The sequence below is a fragment of the Melanotaenia boesemani genome, chromosome 23, assembly GCF_017639745.1.
Source record: "Melanotaenia boesemani isolate fMelBoe1 chromosome 23, fMelBoe1.pri, whole genome shotgun sequence".
NCBI lineage: Eukaryota > Metazoa > Chordata > Actinopteri > Atheriniformes > Melanotaeniidae > Melanotaenia > Melanotaenia boesemani.
In genome coordinates, this window is record NC_055704.1 from 24,860,986 (window position 1) to 24,887,340 (window position 26,355).

At 40.8% G+C, this 26,355-nt stretch overlaps 2 protein-coding genes and 1 long non-coding RNA gene across 9 annotated transcripts in view; 2 read left to right on the forward strand and 1 right to left on the reverse strand.

Annotated features, from left to right (window-relative positions):
- The window catches only part of LOC121634599, a 13,555-nt gene extending 12,868 nt beyond the window's left edge, over positions 1 to 687 (forward strand). Inside the window, exon 3 of the long non-coding RNA XR_006009264.1 lies at positions 675 to 687. This is a non-coding gene — a long non-coding RNA (uncharacterized LOC121634599). The remainder of the gene's footprint in view (positions 1 to 674) is intronic.
- Positions 1 to 20,189, reverse strand: part of kmt2e (lysine (K)-specific methyltransferase 2E) — a 26,548-nt gene extending 6,359 nt beyond the window's left edge. Inside the window, exons 1-15 of one of the 6 annotated variants that reach the window (XM_041977353.1) lie at positions 19,880 to 20,189; positions 11,297 to 11,481; positions 6,697 to 6,808; positions 5,892 to 6,121; positions 5,623 to 5,762; positions 4,949 to 5,130; positions 4,810 to 4,848; positions 4,511 to 4,711; positions 4,202 to 4,332; positions 3,911 to 4,028; positions 3,716 to 3,825; positions 3,368 to 3,620; positions 2,474 to 2,572; positions 772 to 843; positions 69 to 254 (exon numbers count right to left, since the gene is read on the reverse strand). In XM_041977353.1, the coding sequence (XP_041833287.1) occupies positions 69 to 254; positions 772 to 843; positions 2,474 to 2,572; positions 3,368 to 3,620; positions 3,716 to 3,825; positions 3,911 to 4,028; positions 4,202 to 4,332; positions 4,511 to 4,711; positions 4,810 to 4,848; positions 4,949 to 5,130; positions 5,623 to 5,762; positions 5,892 to 6,121; positions 6,697 to 6,808; positions 11,297 to 11,367 (1,944 nt within the window). In that variant the 5' untranslated portion in view covers positions 11,368 to 11,481; positions 19,880 to 20,189. Of the gene's footprint in view, positions 1 to 68; positions 255 to 771; positions 844 to 2,473; positions 2,573 to 3,367; positions 3,621 to 3,715; positions 3,826 to 3,910; positions 4,029 to 4,201; positions 4,351 to 4,510; positions 4,712 to 4,809; positions 4,849 to 4,948; positions 5,131 to 5,622; positions 5,763 to 5,891; positions 6,122 to 6,696; positions 6,809 to 11,296; positions 11,482 to 19,879 lie in introns of all 6 variants that reach the window. The other 5 variants (XM_041977352.1, XM_041977355.1, XM_041977356.1 and 2 more) reach the window with 5 other exon arrangements.
- ndufb2 (NADH:ubiquinone oxidoreductase subunit B2) lies at positions 17,771 to 26,279 on the forward strand. Of its 2 annotated transcripts, XM_041977369.1 has the most exons (5): positions 17,771 to 17,832; positions 24,018 to 24,086; positions 24,252 to 24,396; positions 25,399 to 25,471; positions 26,179 to 26,279. In XM_041977369.1, the coding sequence occupies exons 1-4, from the start codon at positions 17,786 to 17,788 to the stop codon at positions 25,468 to 25,470; spliced, it is 333 nt and encodes a 110-aa protein (XP_041833303.1). In that variant the 5' UTR covers positions 17,771 to 17,785; the 3' UTR covers position 25,471; positions 26,179 to 26,279. The 2 variants fall into 2 exon arrangements, with proteins under 2 accessions (XP_041833303.1, XP_041833305.1); XM_041977371.1 differs by lacking the exon at positions 17,771 to 17,832 and having other exon boundaries at positions 23,855 to 24,086.
- The last annotated feature ends 76 nt before the right edge of the window (positions 26,280 to 26,355 follow it).

Sequence of the window (26,355 nt, forward strand, 5' to 3'; positions counted from 1 at the left end):
ACATTTAAAAGAAAATCTTCCCCACACTCTCAGTCCAGCAGAATACAAGCTAGCTTCTGAACTCTCACCTGCATTACAGCTGGAGAATCCACCGTCTCTGGTGTTGCAGGAGGCTCCTCTTTAATCTCACTGCGACCTCCGACTTCAGACTTGATGCTACCAATTCTCTCCAGGGCCTGCTCCCTCCGTTTCTCTCTCTTCTCCATCCTGGCAAAGGCTTGCAGGATGGCCTCCATCTTCCTCTCCTCTCGTGTCTGCGTTGGTTCGGGAGGAAGGGTGAAGCAGAGAGAAAACATTATTATTCCTAAAAAGGCCCTGGTATTGAGCACTACAACTGGTTAACATGAGCTAGATGCTAGAAGCTATTCTAATGTAGTGCAGAGATGTGAATGCAGAGAAAGATGGGAAAAGTGCCCCCTCGCTTTAACAACAGCAGCAACTGAAAGGGGATAGGAGCGACAGGGAAATGTAAGGATTTGTCAAGATTTTATAATTTAGTCAAACGTGTTCCTGCAGTAATCCATGCCACAGAATTTCCCAAGCATCTTACATGGAATCCATGGCTACCTCCACCATCAGTCATAACACCCCTTTGGAGAAAGAGTCCTGACACCAAACCTAACAAGACGTGTTTTTCTTTACAGGACAGGATGAAAATTGGTGTCTTAAGACAGGACAGTTAGTATGCTTCCAAGCCAGTCACCACGAGCAGATTTGGTGGTTGTTGCGCTGGTATATGGGTGAAGTTGGCTATGTATGGGTCAAATTTACCTCCTTGAGTTTCAGTCCCCTCCAGCTTGAAGCCGCCCCGACAGGAAGATGGGACTGCTCCGCTGGGTTGGCCTGAATGTTTAATAAAGAGACAGCCTAATTTAGAAGAGACATGTCCCCCTAAACAAGCCTTTACAGACACTGCTCAGGCCTGGACTAAACACAAAGCTTCTGGTGGTGAAAAATACTGTTTTAGACACTGTAGGTACTGGGAAAAGTTGGCTGTGATACCAAAATCCACAAGACATTAATAACCATAAAGGTACATCTTCAGTAATGCACCAACCAGGCCTGAATTCAAGAAAACTACTAAATACTCAGAGCAACTATGTTCTCGGACTCCTAAAGGCCTTTTCATTGTGGCCAATGCTTGGAGAGACACTGGCAAAACTTTTGTTTGTTCAAAATAGCTGCTTGTTTAATAATTTGACAAAGGCAGCATAACGTCCAAAAAAATGTAAGAATCTAATTTTCACAGGCTGATGCCGCCGCCCAGGTCGACAAACAATAACAAATAATAGTAATAATGATGCCATATGACATTTAGCAACGTAAAAATTTAACTATTATATATATATATATATATATATATATATATATATATATATATATATATATATATTTATTAAATTAAAAAAAACAATAAGGTTGTTTTTTCAACCAACAGGATCTTTGGTATCAGCTTAAGTGGGCAAGATGCTGAGCCAACAAATACCACTGTTATTTCCACTGCACCTTGTTGCAGTGTGGGTTCACAACATCCTAATGCATATATGACACATGTAAATCTCAGTATGTGAGTGCAGTCTTCATTACTCTGGTACCAGAGCTCTGTCCTGGGACAAATTTTGTGGAGGGCAGTCTATTGGATCAATATGGCCGTTGCAACAAGGCTCTAGCCTCTGCAGCCCCCCCTGCCTCCCACTCTTTATCTATCCATCTCTCTAGCTGATTAGCAGAACTGTATGTTGCCCAAAAGATGAGTCAGCACTTTACACTTTAGGTCCACCGTGTGAAATGAAGCTGACTGCAGGGTAATTTCCAGAACGTGTGTTAGTGTACTGTGCTTCTCTCTCAGGGGCATGAGGCCATTTGGCAGAGGGAGAGGAGAGTGGTTGATACCATGATAGGCCATTTCAAGCTTGTGGCCGTAACAAAGGTTAGGAGAGAGTTATACTCAACCTTTAATGCACACTGGGGGATAGTTTGAGCATATACTGAGATAATGAATGGGACTTGTTTCCACTGATGGAAGGAGGTGTTGTTTACAGGCATGTTATACTGCAGGCCTATTCATTTGCTTACATGGTGAGGAAAAACAACTGAGGAAAACAATTGTCACTGTTTAATGACAAACAGGTGCAAAGCATTGGAGCTGTGAGGAAAGAGGGAAGTCAAAGCTGAAGGAAGGAGAAATTAAATAATAAAATTTTAAAAATTAGAGCTGAGAAAAAAAACAAACAAAAAAAAAACAAACAAACAAACATGGGTATTGAAAGTGGTGGGATTGGTAGCTGTGATGAATGATGAAGATGAAGCTAGTTTAATGGAAGAGAGGTAAAGGACAGCTGCTCCTATCCAAGCCCTCAGCAGACAAATAGTCAAGTCCGCACCCAGAGCAACGGGAATTTCTTTTATTTTTGCTCTTTCTGCTTAGTGGCTGCATAGCAAAAAGCTGTAGCCCCTAGCTTGGAACACTTACCATCTTCCTCCTCCTCTCTGCAATCTGCTCCTCTGACTCCATCTCTACTTCATTGCTAACGGAGGTTTTGTCTTCTAGATCCTCAAATAACTCAGGATCCTGTAAGAGGAGGGAAGAGCGGGGTATGGCGCTTTTATCACGGCTGATCATTCAGTCTGACTACAGACTAGAGGGAGACAGGGTAAAGTGGAAGAGAGGAGAGGTGGGGGAGAGGGGAAGAGCTCTTCAAAGATACAAGGACGGATTCAATTGATCCCTGGTGATCAGACTGTGTGTAAAACACATCTGCTAAGAAGCTGGGGTCTGCTGGACATTGTTGAAGCTGATGTAATTATATCTATTATGATGCCTTTTACTTATATTCTTCCTTCCTACGACTTTGCATTGTGGAATGTATAAACCAAGACAACCTCGTACAAATTAAGCCATGTGACTAATTTCTAAATGGTAAAGCACCATATTGACAAGATTTCTTTAAATCCAACCTTCTTAATGAATCCTATTTATGACCATTAGGCTGCGAGTTAAATGGTCATTCTGGAATGAAACACCATGCTCCGACTGTACATCTAGGTTTGTACAATACCACACATCTCACCAGACCAGTGACCAAAGTGTCTTATGCAGGTAAATCCTAACTGTCAGTATTTGGGAGGGATTGAGGTGAATGCCTACAGGGAGGATGGGAAAAAGAGGGAACTAGACAGGATGTTTATAAAGGAAGTGGAAAACAATGGAAAACACATGCAAAAACAATTTTACGAAATTAAAAAAAAAAAATACAAGCATGGATTAGGAAAGTCAGTGTACTTTAACATAAAAAAATCCAATATTTTAGAGTCAAGTGTGTGAGGAAAGGCTGGATTTTCTGCAGTGTTCATAATGAAATCTTGCCTGGTTGTTTGAGATGGAGAGACGGAGAGGGGAGAGTTTTCTTTGTTTGTTGTCGCCTATGCTTTTGCCCTTCCCCTCGCCGTCTAAAGCCATATTCTGATTCTGGCCTTGGTCATCCCGGGCAGACTCCTTGTCCTTGCGACACCCTCTGCGCCTGCTTCCAGAAACCATGTTTTCAGTGGGTTCTTGGTTGTGCTTCAGCACTGGGCACTCCTGGTTCCCCTTCACACAGGCACAGTCCACCTTGTATTTACTGTAAGCATTAAGAGAAACAGTAAGAAGTCTAATAACCGTTGCTTTTCCCTGTGATTCTACATTCTGCTCCAAGTTAAACAATCAGAAACTCACCAGCTGCCATAGTCGAAATCAAAACCAATTGTGATCTCTGTGCCCTTGCTGATAGGCCTTAGCGAGTATATGTATAAATGCAGCATCCCATCCTCAATGACATGCCGCACCTGGAGGAGGTTTAAGAATCGATTAGTAAAACCCACAGACTGCTTTACCCGAAGCAGCTGACTCAAATCTAAAGTGTGCACATACTTCAGAATTGGGGGTGCAGGAACGGCGAATGAAACGTGCTTCGTTACCAAAGCTGCGAGCGTCTACACACATCTCCACTCCGTCAAAATTAGAATAAAATAACACAAAAGGGTATGGCCTGAAGAGGTAAACAAGTTAGGTCAGTGCATGAATGGAAACAACAAAAAACACCAACATTTCATTAATAAATTAATTTAGCCTCTTAGGAAAACAAAACAAAAAGAGGCAAAAGGTACTTGTTTCATTTAACGAGACAAATCTAAGGAGAAGTCCTTTGATGAGCATCCTGACCTCTTAAAGAAGTATCCGTTGGCCTCAAACTGCTGTCGAAGCATGAACTTTCCCCTGTACTCAATGATGAGGGAGTCTGGGGCCAAGTCTCGCACCGCCTTGAGGATTTTCTTGTTCTTCTGAACTTGACTCTGAACAAGAGAAACAGCCTGACATGAACAAAAATCCAGAAGAAGCACTGATTAAACAACATAAAACCCCCAAAAGGAAAAGAAACACTAGGCTAGGGGCACACTTGTGAGGAAAGACTTAGTGGATGTTTGGGTGTGATTGTGCTTGTGTGAGTTTACATTTGAGTGTGGTTTATACCTCCACTGGGGGTTTGAAAGAAGCTGGATGTGTATTGTATGCCAGGCTCTTGCCATCGCCTTGCTCCTTAACACGTAACAGGACCTGAACGTCCTCACTGTACTGATTGCTGCTGGCCTCCTCGTAACGCTCCATCCACGTCTTGATCTTATTCTCCCACATAGATGGGTGCTCTGCTGGCTCCTGCTCTGGAGCTGCACCCTAAAAAATAACAAATAAAACAACAGCTTTATGCTAAAGCTTAAACAGAACACTACTAAACGACTTTATGTGGTAGAGTTTTGCATCTACGCACTCACCTTTACTCTTGAGGATTTTCTGGATCCCTCTCTGAAGGCCTGCAGGGAAAGTAATAAAATTGAAACTAACATTAAAAATAGTTCAAGCATAATCATGCAATTAGACACTGTTAATATAATTGAATGTTTTAAAGTTGACCTTCTTAGCTCGTGCAGAGGACGCTGGAGGCTCTTTTTCGCCACTCTTTTTACGTTTCTTATCAGCCTGCTTATTGCCAAGGCGCCCAGTTGTCAGGGTGATGGTGGTAGGTGTGTGTTGGAAGGTGGAGTAAAGCTCTGGGGGAACCTCATCTCCACTCTCTGTAGCACTCGTATCCCCATCTGAATAAGAAATATATTAGGAAAGTACTGAATAAATAAACTGACATTCCAGCCATGAACAGCCAGGTTAAAAACTACTTAAGATAAAATAATGACAGATGAGGCAAGCCACAGCACAAATGACAAAGCTGTAGTTTGCTACTTGCCCAGCAGGTGTCACTATGATTGTGCTCAAACTGGAAAAAATTGTGGCCAGCCTGCAGGGAGAGGAAGCTGTACCCTGCCGACAACCTGCAACGCTCACTAACAAGCAGACCATTTACTGCAGAACGGAAGCTAGAGAAAGCAGAACTGAAATGTGAATCTGTGGGTTCTCAAAGAAAATTTCTAACACCTCATAACTCACTGAGGAATACAGCCATCAAAACAGCCTGTTCTGCCTTCTAGCCAGCTTTACGTCATTGTGCTGCAATTTTGTTGAGATTTTTCAAGATGGATTGAAACATTATGACCAAAAGAATATGTGATATGCATGTGTGTAGCCTTATTTACCAGATAGGCACTCTCTTTTCCTGGTCTGCAGCAAGATGGCCCTCTCTCTATCCAGGTGTCGTGGTTGGCAGCGTTCACACAGGTAGGTCTCAGGAATGTTCTGCCTGTCGATGCCCATGCAGTCTATGTGCTGCCAGGCACTAAGAAAACAAAAAGAAAGTTTTGTTACAAACTTTAAGCTCATAGTTTGATGCTGCTGACTGAAACAAAATCAGAAAAAACTTGACATGGATCAATGCTTTAGGATATTTGTGCCACCCAGATCTTACCTGCACTTGTCACAACAGATCATGTAGCCATCATCGTGGGTGAAGCCACAGATGCAGCGGGTGATGTCAGCCCCGTAGCTGCCATCTTCTGACGTGCTGAGTGTGGTGCCCCTGGATGCTTCATCCTGTCCCCCTGGAACAAACAGCCCCCCCTCTCCTTGTCGGATCAACATGGAGGGTGGAGGGGAGGCCGGTGGCGTAGGTGGGGGCCGCGCCCCATAATTATGGTCCTGATAGAAGGATGAAATGAGTACAGGTCATGAAGGATTGCTCAACATAGTGTCAGTTTTTCTGTCTACACAGTCACTAATGATGACAATTATTTGCAGCCACAATACAAAGAAATATTTAGTGTCACAATATGTTTAAAAAGTCAATAAAGCACTGGTCAATATTCAATTTCAGCCTAAATTAAGGCTGCTCACTCAAGCTAGGTGATTCATTTCTTGATAGAAATCCAGAAGATCCTTGCAGTGCACGTGTTTAAAGAACTCAAACTGGTATCAGACACACTGCTCCCTCTCCAGAGCACACTGGAGCTGGTGGTATTTTCTTTTTTCATTTTTACATTCTTTTAATTCAAACTATGTTTAGACTTTATGCAGGTAGTCATGGAACATGAACCTGTTGTTTTTAGCTCTGCTTTAATGGTTAGCTGCTGGCAGAGCTTCAGAAAAACACCTGCTTATGTTACTGTTTTGAAGCAAGTCATCGCTGGAGTTTTTCAGTGCAACACATGGCTAATGCTCGGTGTATGCAGGGTTTGTTGTAGGAAGGTGAGATCAAGCCGAGCATGTGTACTCACAGCGTAAGGCAGGCCAATGTAACTGTGGGAATGGTGAGAACTGCTGCTGTAAATCTGGTGAGGGTAGCTGGACTTCTCCACCACCACAGGGCTGGCCTCCACCGATTCTGGTCTGTTCAGCAGCGACACAAACACACAAATACGTGTTACTGTTGATGGAAAAACACTGACAAGGTTATTGTGCGTATCCCATGCATCATGTTCCTCCCTAACTTACATAAAGATGTGAGTGCATTAAGTATGCACATCAGGGATGGGGTTTAACTACTAGCAGTGATGCAGAGGACAGAAAAAACTAGGAAACTAGGAATTAAACACCACATTGATTCAAGCATCAACAAAGTAACATCAATCCAAACTGCCAAAATTGTTTTAAAATTGATAACGTGCTTAACGGACATTTTAAGAACATGTGGTTTTGTTTACATTTTCTTTGATAATGAAAATGCTTTCGTTCAAAAGTGAGGGGTGTAACCAAGATAAAGTCAGACTGTCCTGCCTTTGTTATAACTGAAGGTTATAACTTAGGCTTGTTAAAAGAACTTTTCTTTTTCATTCAAATGTCTGATTGAGCTCAGGAAGAATATTATATTTTCATATTTTAGTTGCTTTTTGAGATTTGACATGGATGGAAGTGACTGTGTTAAATTAGCATGTGATATCATTTCATATTGTTCCCTGGCTCCTAAACCGTATCGTAGCAGATTTTGTCATTTATACCCCTCCTGTAAATAACTGAAATGATTATCGCACAGTCAAGAAAGCAAGAGGCGAAACAAAAACTTTAAATCCAGCAACACACTGCTAACTGTCATGTCACCTCAAATGTACTTCAGAGCCAGACAGACATAAATGTCAAGATTACTGACATTTTATCCATGAAACCACATGTACAACACAGATAATCATCAGAAACATGTGCTGCCTCTCACTCTCACAAAACAATGATTTTTTTTCCCAGCCTAGTCAAGCCAAACCAGTAAATCCGCTTTCCCCACATCACAGCGCAGCTAAAAGAACCTGTTTAGCTGTTCGAGACTGACCTACCCTTATGAGGTGATTAAACTATTCTACAGTTGCTGAAGAAGTGGTTTTAGAGGAAGAGGGAAGTGGAACTGGTAAAACAGATAGTGTGAGACAGGATGGTCAGTTAGGGGTAAGAAAAGAAGAAAGGGAAACATAAAGAGCAACTCATGCTTAGCATGAGATATCCACATGGTTGATTGTTCAAAGAAGTGAAAGCACACTTGATCCTTCTCTTTACAGAGTGGAGCACAAAACTGCTCCAAGGACAAAGACGTGCATCAACTACAAGAGTATGAGTTTGTGTAGTAGCTGACGAGAATTACCACCTATAAGGGCATGTTTTCTCAAACAACGCAAAATGCAAGGTAAAAAGCTTCCTGCTGAACCGTCTCATGTATGCTGGACATAATTAGCCCCTGAGCGGCCATGCTTGCCTACGTGACACTGCAACTCAACAACGGACATAATATGAGTCACAATCAGGACAGAGGTTTTCTGAAGATAACCCCCTCATTAGAAGAAACAGAAAGTAAGAGCAGAAACAAGTAGAAATCCTGAACTAAATTTTAAACAGAAGTTAAAAACATTTCAACCTGTGTCCCACCTTCTAATGACTTCCGTCCCTTCCTAAACTGAACCCTTTTAAGTGAGACCCAAGGTAAGCTGGTGTCACAGTACCTGTGTGAGCTCTTCTCAGCCCTATTGCTCTGCTTGCACGCCGAAAGAGCACTGTGCAAAACTTCCTGTGTATTACCGCTTGATTCTTCACTGTCAAACTGAAAACGTAACTGCATGCATGAGGTCTGGAGGCGGTACCAGGGTTCAGGGTGTGTGCGTACACAACAGTTACAGATTAATTTGTCCTTGTGTACATAAAGAGTTTCATTTAACAGAGGGCGAGTCTGCAGAAGACGCACTAAATTTCTACCTTGGATTATCAATCTGGCCAAATTCTGCAGTTTATAATCCAGCTACTGAATATCTGTCCAGTTTATATCACTGTGAGGAATAAAGAAGGCTGGTTGAAACTTGTTCATTAAGAAGAAAAACAACATGTTTTAAGACATCTGTGCATACAGTAGTTAAATGTTTATGATTCATGCCAACACTTCTGTAAAAGCTCAAAACAGGGTGTAGAGCAGGGTTGTCAAACGTATGGTTGGGGGCCAAAACTGACCCACCGGAGGATCCAATCTGGCCAATGGGGTGAATTTGGTGAGAAATTAATAACAATTCTTTTAAATAAAAATAACTGCAACTAATTTTTCTTGAGGTGAGGTTGCTTGTTCTCTGGGCAAGGTGATAACTTGTGTCTTTTATTTGATATCTTACTTAAATAAACTGACATCAGTTTGTATTATGAGTCAGTTCAGGTGGTCAGGATTACTACAAGTGTGGAGATGTACATGCATGTGCATTTAAAATAACTTCTAGACTTGAAAAATTGTTCTGATCATGATGTGAAATACTGGATTTTCTAGTTCCAGATACCTGTGTTTGAATGTTTTTTAATTTTGCAAATACATTGTAATTTAGAAGCTGTAATACACGTGTCCATTATAAACTGAGGCAAAACATTGCTAAAACTGCACACATTTAAAAAAAAAAAAAGAAGTTTGTTTTTACTATGTTTTCTGAAACTATAGTTCATTAAATGTAAACATCTTGACAAAGTTATTGCACTTTTGCACTTAAACAAAGAGGAAAAATATGGAGTTTTTGCCATTCATAGTTTATTATGCTATTATTTTACTGGTCCAGCCTACTTAAGATCAAATTGTGCCATATGTCGCCCCTGAACTAAATATTAGTTGGACATCCCTGGTCTAGAGTCAAAATAATTTGTAAGCTGTTGACCAGGTATCAGGCTCCAATACAATCAGCAATTGCCCGTGTTACGCACAGAAAGATATAAGGCAGCAGCTAGGCATGATTTTATATGAATGATATGATTATTTATTTATATATATATATATATATATATATATATATATATATATATATATATATATATTCTAAATTCCCAGAAAAAGAAAAACAACAAAAAAACAAACAAAAACAGATGTCATCAAGAATTCAAACAGCTGCTAATAGAGCGTGATGAGGCAGAATGGAGGATGGATAATGTAGAGATCAGCAGCATAGGGGAGAAAGAGCAGCCATGAACAGCCAGAAGCAACACTTTGACTCCTGAAGAGCTCCTACTTGCTGCTATGGCAACACTACGTATTCTGGCAGCGAGTGCGCGCACGTTAGGCAGCGGTGTGTATGATTGTAGACACACACTGCATTAGCCAACAACTGGTCGTGCTGCTGCAGACTTCAGGGGGACATAGAAAGGACGTGAGGCTGATTCTCTGGTGAGTCGCCAGCCCCACCGTTGCTCAGCTGGCACGCTGAATTCTCCATGGAGCTGGATATGTCCTCGCATGTCCAGCTACGCTCCATCCCTCCGGTCTGGACAGGGCCAACGCAGCAGCAGGTGGAAGCACCCTTTTCAAGCTTGTTATCTGCTTTTGAATAAACCTGCAGCAGGCAATCAGACTGAGTGTAAGTGGACAAAGAGTCAAGGCAAGGAGGTTAATTCTACCCCCAGCTGTAGCTGAGCTCTGTGGAGATGAGGAGGGGGGATAGGGGGATGCATTGGGACTGTTTAAGACGCCATATCTGTGAGAAGACCACCTGTCACTCAGGCCAGTGACTATAGCAACAAGCCCTGCGCAGTGCAGAGAGAAGGGAGGGGAGTGAGGGGCAGATACCATGGCAACTTAAGCTGTCACAGCAACAGCTCCGATGAAGGCAAAGGGGAGGGCTATCCCTGTTTTAAAGAGACAGGAGCCCCTCCGTAAGTAGATGACGTACATTATTCTTTAGTCATACGTGGACGTCTTGCTTCATTTAGTTGACCAGATAAAGCCGCGGCAATGTCCTTGACGAGACTATAGGAAACGAAGAGGAGGGGCAATCGGCTTGTTGCCATGGCACCATGCACCATTTCTGCTCCACTGACTAAATGCAGTGTACACATGTGCAAAGGCCAAGCTACAGCTTCAGACAAGGATCAAGGAAAATTATTTTTGGTGCTTGTGTACAAATCACTGCTTTAGAGATGTTCCTGAATTAGTTAATAGCTGAACACGAAATGTCTACATCACGCAGAATAGATGAGCACAAGTACAACTGATGCCAAGACTGCACAGGTCTTTAGACTGAGCATCCTACTTCACTAACAGTAACCTTGTAAACACAGGAGACAAGCTCTTACATGAAACATAGAACTGACACAAACCATAGCGAAAAAGAAAAGATATAGAGCTGCTACAGTCATTTCGGAAGGCATGTTGAGGCATATGAAAAGGAAAGAGTGTGTGTGAATCACACCAAAGAGAGGTGAGATATGAGAAAAGAGCCATAAGGTTAAAGGTGGGGAAAGAAGACGGAGAAATGAAGAGTAAAACTGAAAATGAAGTTTGGGCGTGGGTTACAAACATAAATTGTATATAGAGATTAATTAAATGAGGAATTGGGGGGGGGGCTTAAAAAGTGTTTATGGTGAAGCCCTGGTGTTACTCACTCTGAGCCTGCAGCCATTTCCAAGTACGAGGTGTCTGCTGTGTCCACCCCTACTGGGATGACTATGCTCATGACGTTCTCTGCTGATCAGTTCTTGTCCTACTGAGTCCAGAGAAAGGGAGTCCAAAACACTGAGGCATACCAGCCACAGCAGTCATTGCAGACATCTAAGTGCATCCACAAGGCCTGAAAACACAACAGATGGAAGGAAAAGACAGACAAAAGAAAGGGAAGAAAGAAAAACATTCAGTTAATTTTGTGTAGAACAGTAAGTCCAAAGATAAACAGGTGATCATATAACAATTTATTTACACCAGAAGCAAAAATTGAAGCCAGGCTGCAGATTCTTTTAAACCTGAAATTGTCACTCAGCGTGAAAATGGGGTATTTCCAGCACATGTAAATGAATGATTCATAACTTCAGAATTTGACAGAGGAGTGTTTGCCAGGAATTCCCCTCGGGTGAAAGCTACCATATTGAGGTTGTTGACTGATGAAAAGCAGGAAAATACAATATTGTAAGGTGAAGCCTGAGCTGCTGCTGCAACTGCGCTAAAGCGACCTCTACTCTTTCTCTGCCAGGAATGCAAAAGCCTGCACTGTAAGAAAACTCCCACAAAGGGGAGCAAGAGCACACACACAGCAGCCAGCCTCCATGAAAGAAGGGAGGAAAAATGCAACACAGAGGCCATTTTTGCCCCCTCTAAAGAGCATTGCTCCATTCTGGGGACTGCATTGACAGGAAAGCTTAAGTTTTTAATTATGACTGCTCTCTTAGCATCTCCACAACCACATGTGAAAATACAGCTACAAAATCAAGGTAATAATGGATTACTCTGGGTCTAAGGAAACCTCTGTGAAATCCCTATTGTCCAATAGTAGAAGGGTTTGACCCATAAATTATATGTCAAAGTAGCATGGATGGAAATATTAAGCTAGTATTTGTATCTGATGGGAATCCAGACGGGAGCATATGTGTTAGTGTGGCTGTCCCTGATACAGAGAGCTCTGTTGATAAGCGGGATTAGTGGGAGGGACAGATGCTGAGACAAAATAGGCTGGAGGTCACACCTCCGCCTGCTCATGAAAACTGTGGCCAAACAAAAGCCCAGATCACAGCTAAGGGTGTAGATGGCAGAAGGGTTACCAAGCAATAATGTGCCATATATTTGGTAGGGGCACACTTTGCAAGAAAGAGCACAAAAAAACACGCCCCTGCATGCCCACAGGGCTTTGAGAGAAAAGTATGCAGTTCAGCATGCCCTCTGACAGACTCTTAAAATGCCTGTCTACACATTTACAGAGTATCTTTCGAGGAAAGCAGTATTTCATGACCAGGTTAGCTTCAAATCCTGACTGCAAAGCTTCCGTCAAATAAAATCAGAGCTCATGTTGAGAAATACAAACAATATTGGTAGCTTTAGATCTCAAAGGAGTCATTTCAGGCATAAACTTCCCCTAAGCTTTCAGGCCAAGTTATCAGGAGGAAGACGACCCTGGTGAGTTTGTGTGTCTGCTAAGGCTACTGAAAGGATCACCTTTCCTACATCATTGCTGATTCTGCATACAGTGACTGTGTGTAACATTATTATGGACACATATGATGGACACTGATTTACCCATAACACTTTCTTTCTAACAGATGTTGGAAAGTTTTCCAGAAACTCCCCTTTGTTAGTTTGAGAGGCCCAGTGTATTTCAGATCTAGTGAAATAGCTTTCCATCAAAGCTTTTGTTGTTTTCCCCTTGTCCACTACACATTTTTTTGTCCACTGAGCCTTGCTGTTATTAGTAAAGAGTATGCACACAACTTCACGTTCACACATGCAATTCCCACTAAACTCAGAAACAGACAGATAACCTCTCGCCATGTCCGTTCAAACATTCTTGGATAAGTGAGGCTTTCAGAGCAGTGTGCAAACATGCACTGCAGCCAGATACAGGCAAGACTGGCGAAAATCAGGCGGAAAAAAAGAAGAAAAAAAAGTAGAGAACAGCAACATTCCTGACTAAATCGGAGCAGCGCTGTGACTGCCTCTGCTTGCACCTCCTACTTCCTCTAGGAGAGCTGCCCATCACCCTGGAAAATGCAGCCACAGAGAGAAAAAAAGAAGAAGAGCCCCCCCCCCAGTCACCCCACCCAGGCGGATTTCTCTCCCTCCTCTGTGTACTTCCTAAATAAACCAGAGACAGTAAAGCAGAGCTGAGAGGGAAGGGGAGTGTCGCAGACGCTGTTCCTAATTACAAGAGGACCAGGAGAGACCATTTGAAGCTACCTTTGGCTCGATCTGCTGCTGTTATAGAAACATGTGAGGGAAGTGAGTGGGGGAGATGGGAACATGCACAGGGGAGGGTGAGTAGATCAGGGAATCCCACCTAGAAAGAAATACACAAAAAGTGGATACTCATAAAAAATAAAAAAAAATAAAAAAAGCCATGAGATGGAAGTGGTTCAAGTTTTTACAATAAAACTGTTTGCCTTTTATTCGCTCACTAAATAGATTTCCTTGCGCTACAGGGAGCTTTACAAATCACTAAAGCCCCTCCATTGGAGAGGGCAGAGGGGTGGGGGAGGTGTACATGGGGACTGTCTGACAGTGATGCTACACAGCTGAGACCTGGGTGGACTCTGGGTGGCAGAGTGGAGCACATAGCGTAACCCACTCTCCTCTTCTCTCCCTCCCTCACTGAAGGGACACAGTCACGTCATTGTGTGTGGAATAGCTGTCCTTTTAAGACAGAACTGCACTGAAGTCAGTGAGAGAAAACCCACACCATCATATTTATATATGGTTAATATATAAATATGATATATATATATATATATATATATATATTAACGTAACTCAGTGTGTAACAGTGTTTTCATCCTTCTTTTCACAGCCAAATCTGAGCAGATTATATTTCTAGATAGGTGGGAAGAGACAAGATAAGGGGTTCCAACTCTATCCTGTAGCCCCCCGCCAAGCTAAAGCAACTCCACACCACACACATAGCTGGCTGCAATGACTCAGCTTAGAAACACACACTTGCACAAATATATTCATATAAAGGAAGTTTGACCCAAATGGAATGCAGGCTTGGCCCTTTTTCCCCAGGTATGAATCTACCACATTGGATCTGCCTTGTTCTTCATCAATCAGCATGCCCATGGCTGCACTCAAGCACAAAGGTGAAGTCATACATCAGAACAGCAGGGGAAACAAATGCAAGCAGATTTTCTGCTACAATTACAAAGAGGTGCGTGAGGACAATGAGAACATTAAAAAATATCAAAAAGTGATGTGGTTATGTTGCATGCTCATTTGTTGGCTAAGTTACTGAAATTTAGGAGAGTCCCAACATTTCCTACACCCACCTACACTCATCAAATGTTTGCTACTTAAAGCATTAAACTAAATACAATGAGGAAAACTAGTTGAAAAAAGGTGCTTTAAAACCAAGTATTGAAAAAAGTATTGAAATCACAGTGTGCTCTGAGGACTGTTCAAACTGTGAAGGAGTATGTTGAAGAAAGCAAGGCTGGGGCATGTCAGGCCTGTTAAGGAAAACTCTGGGATACAGTCTCATTTCCTCTGCTGTTTAGAGTCACAGCCAAGCTATGTATGGTCAAGGGTGAGCTCTTTTAAACATCTCAAATCAGGACTGGTACATATTACATCAAAATACTAGCTCAATCAGCATGACTGCAGATGTGGGATCCAATATAATCCTGCTCCCTTTACTGGGAGAGCCATTGTGATTAGAGGCTGACAGGCAGGAACATATGGAGCTGGTAACTAATTACAGCATTTGGAGAATGCACAGTCCGGCTAACTAAAATGCGAGCTATGTCTCCATGTGTGCAGAGAAAATAGGGAGAGGCTACATGGCGTCTACAGTGCAAAAATAACTTTAATAGCAACTCAAGCTGCATTAAAACAGTGTGTTTGATGATCAATTTCAGGGCTGGACTGCAGTGTTGTTACATCACCAACATTGATGGTATATATCCCTGCTTTATTCCGGCCATACTGCCTTTTGCGACCACCATGGCTGTATTGTAACATTGGGGCAGCAACAGGAAGGTTATGGAGGTGCAGCAAGGCTGCAGCCTCAGCAGCTCCAGCACTAAAGCCACCTGTCAGGGAGACAGCTTGCTAGTTTAAAGAGGGATCTGTTACGGCCCAGCTAGCAGCACAAAAACAGGTCACCTGAGCCCTGGCTTCTCTTCCCAGCTGGGATGCCATGTGACTGAGTTGGGCTCATGAGCCATTCAGCTTTGTCTCTGGGTCTCTTGGGGTCTGGGCACCACACATGTGAGATCACCGGAGACAGCAACGTAACTTAGTCCCACACTGAGGTGTATCTATACACACTTCAGCGGCGCAGAAGTGCTACTGTCTCAGGTATAACAAGTTTTTGTCTAGAGATTAGAAAGAGCAAAACAAAACTAAAAAAAAAAGAAAATTTTTGTGTATGGCCTTCAACTGTCCCCATCAATATATCAATACACAAACAGAGGTCCTCGACATCCTGGTCCTGCTCTTCTATTGTCTCTTATCAAGGAAACCAGAAGAGAGAGGAAAAAAAGTATTAAACCCAGTTTGTGGCAGTATCTCTACATGCATCTCAGAGTTCAAACTGGAGTTAGGGTGAGAGGAGATGTGTGTCATCTGAAGCTGTCACGAATCTATGCTGCTTGCCAAAGTGCTCTGTTCCTATGGCAGTAGAAGATATGCACCACGCCTCCACTTTCCATCTCCGTTAGTACAGCAAACAAAACACTCACTATCCTGCACATGGCCATCAGGCCCACATTAAGCCAATTGGGTATTTAAACTGCTTGTTCAGATATCATATAGACAGAAAAAAAAGATTAATGAGTATTTAAACAAAGACCTCTGCCCCTTTACTAGGATAAGAGATTGCTTGGGATGTGTTGTATTAAAGGCAGAAACTAATTAGAAACAGTAGGGCTCTCACACTTGTCTAGTACTCAGCTTTGTTAGTGGCAGGCAAAGGGTGACCAAACTGAAGACTTATGGATATATTTGATATGAATACAGATGTGTTACTTGAAACAAACTATTTCAAACAGATTCAGGTGGTTCGGTTGTTTAACATTCATTAGTTAAGCTTCTGCTTTGTTACACCAGCTAACTGACAAAAAGCACATCTTGATCAAACTGTCTGCAACAACATGATGATGCCATATAACAGCAGCATAACTACCATTTTTTTTTTACCTATGCCAACCCCTTTTATCTTTTTAGTAGTTTGTACCATAATCTGTTGTGAATAGGTAGTTAGGTATATGCGAGAGAAACTTGAGAAATGTTCATCATTTTTACACAAGCAGCTCCAAAACTATCAGGGGTAAAAGAAAAAAAAAGGTTTCTTGGAAAGAGTCATGAAGAGACGTCTGAGTGGAACAAAGTGCCAAAGTATGTCCCACAGGGTGAAGCAGAGAGAAAGACAGCTGTGCCACAAGACTGAGCCTACCCTGGAAATCAGAATTAATTTCCATCATTTTAAATATTTATATCAATGCATCTATTATTTGAAAAATAAAAATGTACACAGAAAAATAAGAAATTATCTGGTCAAACATAATAAAAATGAATCTCAAATGAAGTCATATCAATAACATATTTTTGTGAATAATACTTCCAGACAGCTTTTAACTGCTCTACACCATGTGTATGTAAACATAAAGATCAAGTCATAACACTGACTGAAATAGTACTTTATTACAGCCAATAAAAGTGATTCGGCATCAACACAAAGAGCAAAGCTTTTTTATCTCTTATGACTGGAGACTTTTGAATGTACTTTATGAACTCTCTACAAGCTTCAAGCAATCCATTTTTTGATATTCAAATTCTAGTGAGCAGTTACAACCCACCAACAGTGACCTATCTACATGCTTCAATGTTTAAATAAAACATAGGTGCATTTACAGTAGCGGAGATTAAACCTGCTGTAGTATTGTAAATGGACTATTCCTGGTAGTCTGTGAATTTACTTTCCTGAACAGATGTGTTTATGCATATTAATAAAAACTACCTTTGTGCTGTTTATAAATGAAGCATAACAATCTACTGATTTCTATAAGAAAGCATCTCCTACATTAAATCATGAGCCATGGCGCACGTTTGAGGTTAGTCATTCATATATATATATATATATATATATATATATATATATATATATAGTAATGAGAAAAACAGTATATGTGATAATGACTAATAAAAGCCAAAACGATGGGGTAACCATCCAGATCGTTTGACGTTACTGTAACCACAACTAAAATAAAAATCATGTGTTGTGTAGTTGCTTCTCGGTGAGTATGTCGGCGCTGCAGTCAGTCCAGCCGATAGGGGTGTGGAGGGTACAACGTTGCTATTATGTTACCACAACAGCCTGGTGCTGTCGCCATTTTCAGAGCGTTTTTTCAGGACGGCGTGTAGCCAGGAGAGCCTCGCCATGGGAAGAAAATCCCCCAAGAATGCAATCAATCAACTATTTCACACAATCTACTCCAAGTATCACTCTGTCGGTACAGTTTCTGTGTTGTTACCAGTAAATAAGTCGAAAAGCAGGGCCAGCATTAGCCTCTCAAATGTAATGTTGGCAGGCTACATGTCATGGTACAGGAGGCGGTGAGACAACAGAAGCTCGGACTGTCTTTAATTTGGTCTTTTTCACCGCTAAGCAGAGAAGTTGCTGAGAATATCGTCATTTGGGACCGCTATTAAAGGCCAAAAATAACCCGGTATGCAACGAACCGAGCTAACGGAGGCTAACAGCATAATGCGTAGATGGTTACACGAAAGGAGTGGATTAATGCTTGGGTCGTCACAGACAGGAAAGAGCGACATCAGCGTCGACATATAGCAGATCGGGGCAAACCAAAGCCGACAGCACATTTGTACGGTAATTTGTGTCCGGCTGGGTAAAACAGTATAGTTAAGCATGGCTAGGATTGCCAGTGAAGTTGCAAATTGCATGAGTGGGGCGAGATACACAACTGGAACATCCCCTCCCCCACGGTTGCAGCATTTGAGCCCAATACATACTGACTAAATTAAGAAGCTGCGAAATGTTTAAGTTAGACAGAAGCTAAAATATCTTTGTTTGACATTGGACCTATTCTTCACTCCATCTTCTCATAACTGGGATTCCACGAGGAGCTCGTGAGACCAGTTCGTAATGTAACAAGTCATTTAAGCTGTTTTAAACAACACTTAGTTGCCCTGGACACAGGCTAAACGTCTTCAAGTATCTGTTTACATGTACGTAAAAGCTCATTGTTATCTGGTTTTGAGCTGTAGCATTGTACAACATTTCTCTGAGCGGAAATAATGCTGTGAAGTGAGGCTACCAGGCAGATTCAAGTTTGCAACTGCTGTTAAAATCTACTCTGAAGCATTGTAACCGTCTTGAAAACACTGTTTTCTAGCAACATTAGACATCCTTAAAACAACTGGCGCCTTTGCTGACAATCACTGTTAGAAAGATTTTATCTAACGTGCAGCAGCACAACTGGCTGAAAATAAAGGGAGCAGCATTGTGTAGTGTAGGAGACAGCGTTATGGTTTCTAGCTTGTAATGAGCTCAAAATCACATTAACAATTATACGTTAGAAGGCTTGTGATGAATTTCAGATTCTCTCAACGTTAGCAATAAAAGGGCTCTATTAGCTATGAGGGAATAACGAGATTAGTGATTTCATTTACAAATATGTGATCCGATACACAATACCGAATAAATTCGTATTTTATAAAACAGTTTTTCTAGTTAATATGCTAATCAGGCGAAAATCCTAAATAAAAACACAACAATATGGTTAGGCACAGTAAGACTGAGTGGATTTTTATATATGTACACAAAAGCAAATAAAACTGTGCGCAATATGGCCCGCAGTGTGTCAAACTAAACATCAAGTAACTCCCCCTTTACATTTGCTTATGTGTAGTCAACGTGCGGAAAATATTAATGTTGCATTTTTAAGTAGGATCTCATCTCTGAACGTTAAATGAACACAGACCTTATCCTATACAGCAGATCAATGTAGTGTACCGTTTTTTGTTTTTTTTCTTTCTTTTTTTGTTTCATGCCTACGAGGGGAAATGGAGATTTGTAATTAAATGTCGATGCTGCTTAAATCTCTGGTCAACAGTCAGTCATAGTACGACCTTTACGTATTATTTACCCGATAACTTTTCTTGACGTTTCGTGTTTTGCCACATATTTAACGGAAAGTCAAATCCCTATTCGCTCTGTCAGGCTAATTTAAGCTAGTAGCATGCGCTAGTTAGCAAGTGCTCTGTTGGCTTGCCAAGTTGATACTCCCATTGGAAACTTGTGTCATTTTGTTAGCGGTTTTAAGGTTTCATTAACATAAATATGAACAAAAAGAACATGGCATATACAGAACCTGGTATGACTGTTCATCAGTAATTTATTAAGCTAAACTCAGAGGATACTACGTTAGCAAGCACCAGCATGATGTGCCTAGCCAGCTAACTAAAGCCAACAATACCCTTCTAGGTCGGATTTGTGCTCACTCTATAACTTCAACTTAATGCAGTTTACTTACCGCTTTAAGTCCACTCTGGAGAATATGAATAGCAAAAAAGGGGACCTGGGTAAGACCCCTGTCGCAGCTTCCACAACCAAAACAATACTTCAGTTCACACACTGCGGATCCCTAGCCAATGGTTAAAATGTTTGTTTTTAAACTTGTCCTCTAAAGATTTATTGTCTATGAAAAATCCGTTGCCCCTCGTTTTACGCTGGGACCGGAATGTTACAAAAATCTATTCGAAACCGTTAAAACTGAGCCCCAGTCAACGGCGACTTTTAGAAATTAGATCCCCTCAAACCAGTCTCTTTTCCCTTTGCAAAAATGGCGGCCCTGCCAGGACTGCTGAGACTCCGCCTCCCCCACGAGCCCCCCTCCCGCACCATCTCTAAACCCGAACTCCGCCTCCACATACTGCGGGGCTACACTGCCGGTTTGACAGGGGCGGTGTAGCCGTGTTCCGCGCGCGTTCATGAAATCGAGTCCTTGACTGGGCTGCTATTTCCGTGGATAACGCTCGGGATTTAAAACCATTAATGTGAGATTGAACTATCTTAAAGCGCTAATTATAATCGTTTAAGCTCCAATACAAGCAAATAAATGTATAATTACACGTTCTGTCTTGGGTTTTCTCCAGACAATTACCCAAATTCATTCAACTGTGTGTGTGTGTGTGTATATATATATATATATATATATATATAAATTAAACATTTTACATGGCTATTTGCAACAGTTTAAGAGTCCTGCTGTTTGAAATCCATTAATAACGTCGATGCTAAAACTGAAAAGATCTCTAAATAAATATAATAAACACTACAGGTTTGAAACATTTAAACTCTAAATCCTCTAAAACTGTATCATGTTATCAAAATGGCAAAGCCTTGTGTAGATTCCACAAAAAATAGGAAGATATAAATACATACATTAAAAACATTTCTACGTTGTTAAATAAGACATTGTTTTATTTTTATGTTTTTTATTATCTTTCAAATTTGATGTCAGTCATTGCCATTTACAGCTGCAAAATATTTTATGCTGTATCTGTCTTATCTGAATAATCTTCTGAAAGTGAAGTCAGCTGTGGGAATGTTTTTATCAGGAGGTTTTGTTTAAACTAATTACAGTTTCCCCTCCTGTTTCCTCCTCTTCCTCTCTCAGTGAAAAGCAGAAGGATACAACCTTAACCTAGTCCTGGGAATTTGACCTCAACATGGCTCATACTTGTGATTTATCCACTAAGAAACCATTTCAGACCACCAAAAGTTGCCCATTTATCCTAAACCAAATTATTAGACTATTAGCAATGAATTACATGTTAACCGTTACCAAAATCCTTTACTTTGGCTCTGTCATGGCTTTAAAAGACCACCTAAATCTGCCATCCAACTCACTACAAGGCAGCTAAACTGTTATGTAACTCCTTACACAAGAACGGCATTTTACATTGTAAACTAATGTAGCCTATGAAACACCGACCAATATGATTAGATCACAGACACATCACATGGGAAACCATGTTGAATCAAACTGTAAAGCCAGACACACCTGTTGCTAAACATGGACAATTCATTCTGAGCTTGAAAGTCACTATTTAAAACATAAACACAGATTTCAATTTCTACAATCAACGTCTTGTATGGTCGTATTTTCACCCATTTTTAAAAATTATTAATCACTTGTGAGTCTATGAACATATATTCTAGAAATTCTTTGCGGGGTTACTGTTGTAAATCTGTTCCTGTCACGTCTCTAGAAATGTCTGTAGAAATCCCTTTGACATCATATGTTGAGGGAGGATGTTCTCATCCTTTCCATTTATTGACCCTCCCCCACCCTAAACCGCATCCCCTCGCGCATGCGCATTTGGGCGGTACAACTGTAACTGCTGATGCACGAGTTACCAGGGTATTTGCTTTCAACTTGAGGGACGACGGATGTGTTAAAGGTTTGCTCGATCAAGCCATTCTGACGTCTCATTACATGGACACGTTTGGCTTCGGATGATGCCGCGATAACTGTCGAAATTGGGAGGAGAAAGATTTTTTTCCTGGCGGTTGCGCTCGTCTTGATTTCGGTCTGAAGATGATCTGATCTCTACTGTGTAAAAGACTGTGGTACATAGTTGATGGGGGGGTTCACGGTTGTCCAAAAACAACTGATGAAAATAGTCATTTTTCAGAAATGGCTGTTTTATGATGACATCATGCAGTTAGAATTTGTGGGCGGGCTCTGAGCTGCGAGGGGAGTGGGGTGCAACCGGAGAGCAGCAACGGCCAGACGCCATTAGGTAATAATGTACAATTTGTGTCCACGCTTGATGAAACGAAGCACTATAATCTTTTTTAGCCAACCATAGCAACAACATAGATGGCGTGGAAGAAGTGGAATCTAAGTAATATTCGTCGAGACATTAAAAAAAAAAAAAAAATCTCCCTTCGGGATGAGATGTTGGTCGTCGATCGGGAACAAGATGGCGTCGACATTTTTTTTCTCTCTTTCTGTCTGGGCGGCGGCGCCGTGCGCGTTCTCGTTACAGTATTATTTCCTGTTTTCATATCCTGTATGGCTTTACTTTAACCGTACCACAGTCTCAAACCTAAACGTGATCCATGTGTTTGTGATTTTATAAGTGTTTGTGGTTGCCCAAGCTGTGCTGGTTATAAAAAAGCACGTTTCAACTGAAACAAGACAAACCCTCGAAAGACAATAATTGCAGGTTTTATCAGTCATATATTTTAGATTTCTGTTTCACAAGCACATGATCTCCCCTTTTTACACTATGTAACAGTGTCAAGAATTGTTCATGTACAACCCATAAAGAGCACACCTCGTACGGTTTAAACAGTACTGTTTTTGTGTAACTTTGACCCCATCTCGTGGACTAGGCAGGTAACTACTTTGCTATATTCATATATGGAAGTTAAAGTCTGCCATCACCTAAAAACCACCATAAGTCAGGGATGCATTTCTGCACAGAGATGACCTGCATCTGAGAAGGCACCACTGATGCTGAATAGTATATAAATATTTTGGCGCACATATGGTGTTATAGATTTTTTTCTTTACAGATAAGGCCTTATCTCAGCAAGACAGCAGCAAATTACATTCTGTAGATATTAAATCGGAATAGCTCCAAGAGCCCGGGTGCTGTAGTTGCTTTCTTGCAAACCAAATAATTTATTAGAAGAAGTGATGACAAAGAGGCCCAAGCTGTTGGTCTAAAATCGTGTACCAAGCAAAAAAAAAACAAACAAAAAAAAAAAACAATGGAAATCATTCTGATTTAACACGGTTACAGGTTAATTGGGTCAGTTCCAAAACACAGAATGAAGAAGAGGTAGTGAAGCACAATAATAAACATCTATTTTCCATCGTTTTTCAAACATGTTTGCGTCAAAGGCAACATCTGTTTATTTATGTTTTACATCATTATCTTTGACATTAGATTTTTTTTTAACAAACCCTTCTTTTTTACTTTTTAATATTGGATATTGTGATAGTGTTTTATTAGTGTGTGTACATTTGTGTCTTGCACATTTGTAGCCAAGTTATGCAAATAATGGTCCAGTATGACTTAAAATGACCAAGTAGCTATAAACCCCATGTTGTGTGGCATAGAGTGAACACATTGTTTAAATGAGTCAAAATGTTTGTTTTCATGTTGCTAGTTTGAGATAAAAAATGTCAAAACAATATGGAGTTAGATTAGATTTCAACATCTGTAGTAGGTGAGATTACATTAGCCATTAAAGACTTTTCAGTTTATCTTTGGACTACTGTTTTGTTTCCTAAAAGCTACTTTCTTATTTAGCTGCTTATCTCTTGCTGCTGACTGGAAGAGTCACCAAACAAAAATGAGTTGCATGTTTTTACAATGACAAAGTATCTGAGCGTACCTTATCTTGAGAGTATTTCTTCAGTGAAACAAAGGAGGGCGCTCTAAAATATTTAGGCATTTTTCATCAGCCAATTAGCAAACGGGGCCATCGCCTTCTGTCCAATCACGGCTGGCCTTGTTTAGAGGTCGTTTATTGACAAGGGGAGAAGGTGACTTCTCCGGGTTGGAGTAGAATCTCGCAAAAAATCTCAAGCTGTAACTCGTCTAAAGACGAGGGTAAGCTAAATAAACAAGCATGTCTTCTTTTGGAAGGGCGTTAGGAGTCCTCAGGACAGGGACGCGGCTGCTTAGAGGCGGTCCTGGACGGACAACGACCAGAAAGTAAGTCCGCTAGCACAATAGCTACGACATTAGCTTAAGTAATAGCTCACGCCGTTAAACTAAAATGTAATGCATTGAAACATAAATTACAGTTTTACATATTTATGTGTATTAAGTATTTTGTAAGTTATGTAACATGCATCTTTTATATGCTTTAATATTTAGGGCTAGCGACGGACCGCACATTGAACCACAGTACAGGCAATATCCACAACTAACCAAGAAACAACAGCTTCAGTCAGAGATCATCAGTGGTGCCATGTGGTTTTGGATTCTTTGGCACTGCTGGCATGATTCAGATGCAGTGTTGGTAAGTAAACGAGATGTTGTGCATGTCCCGCGTTTACTGGCTAGAGAAATGACATGTAATCATAATATATACTTTATATTGTAAAGTGTGCCACATTGTCAGTTAAATTGTAGATGGTATGATGGCAGTCGGGATACATTTTGAAGTGAACAGGGATACTGTCTGCTCACATTAATCTATGCAGCAAAGCTGACTTAAGTGTGTTTCATCGTATTTACCCAACCACCCAAAATAAGCAGGGAAGCAACCCAACAACAGTAAACTGGAGGAATATTCAGCACTAGCTTAGTAAATAACCTAATTTCCACCTTACTGAGCCGTATTTACCCTTTAGACAAAACTGAGACAAACTTTAAGACAATAACAGCCAAAGTTCTGGTAGTAATGGCCTTGACAATACAATGTAAAGTAGGAAAAGCTCTCTTAAAATGATTGATCAGTGTTAGGCTTTTGACAGCCTATAACCTCTGTAATTTCATCTATCCATCGTCTGTATCCGCCCAGTCCAATACGGGGTCTCCTTTGTAACTTGAATACATTTTTTTCAACAACTAAAAGACTTAACTTAATGCGCTCCTACACCTGCATGTCCTTATTCATACATACAGTGCATTGGGATATAGATTTGGAGTCGCACTCTGCAGCTCTTTAGAATAAAGCATCTCTGACTGCAGCATATCTAACCCTGAGACGAAACAGCTATGAATATACCCCACCGGTTTCTAGTATAACCAGAAGTAGTTCCCTAAGCTTGTAGTGGGCTAAGGTTACAAATTAATTTTAACATTAAGAAACGACAGTAAAGAAATGTTCTAACGTGCTGGATCCAGGTCAGGAAGACCAAACTTGAATATAGTTCTTCCAACAAAAAACAGTCTATAGTTTTTGTTTGTATGAATAAAACTAGAGTTCATGTTCTGCCCAAGAACAGGAACAAAAACTGTAAGGAACAAAACCTTGATATTTAAATGACTTGACAAAAGTTCATACCTCCTTTTACAGGGTCACTACCCCTGGCCAGATGCCTCTAAATGGACAGATGAGGAGCTTGGTATCCCACCAGATGAAGAATGAGGTGAACTCTTGTTTGTTCATTCAGGACCAATTTTACATATACACACAGACACACACACACGTACGTAGTGGAGCATTTTAGCCTAGCTGCAATGTTAATTTGGATTAAATCCATATACAATTACTAGGGACGCACAAATAAATTTTTTAAACCGTGTACAAGAACTTATATTTGTGTACTTGCTGATACAGAGTACCACTATGAGTACTAATAAATCCCATTACAGTTTACTGATAAGGAGCGTGGTCTCGAATGTCGGATGTGCTGACTGAGTGGGTAATTGTTTGAAATATGAAATGGGTCGTCCTCTAAGCGTAAAGCTTGAAAACTGTCAGGATCTTTTTTTAAAGTGGCTTTTGGTGGGTTCTGTTCACACCTGTGACAAAGTACCGTTACATACATGCCCAACATCAGTTTCTCTTGCTGAGATAATGCTAGTTTCAGATTTGTAAATGTAGCATGACTAATAATTTTGTGTTAAAACAGATTAATCTGTTTACATTAATGCCTTGACAGTCCTTTTTTTTTACGCTGGCGTTGGCTTCGGTAGTATTTTAACACTTTAATGAATACAGAGTACGAGTACACGTTCATGGTATCGGGCCGACACTGGTAACGGTGCATCTCTAATAATGGTTGTATTTTTTTAACAAATCAAATTGTTAAATTTTCAATCCACTGTGTTAAGCATCTTTTCTTTTTTACAGATCACCGCAGGAGATTCAAACTGTTCAGCAAGTCTTTGGGGAAATCTTCCGTGATTTTCTGAAAGTCATTGTACATAGAATAAAATTGTCTTTAAGTTAAATGTTTGTTTTCTTTATAAATATTGCATAACTAGACTCCGTTTAACAATGAAAGCTGTAAAATTGTCACCTTTTAAA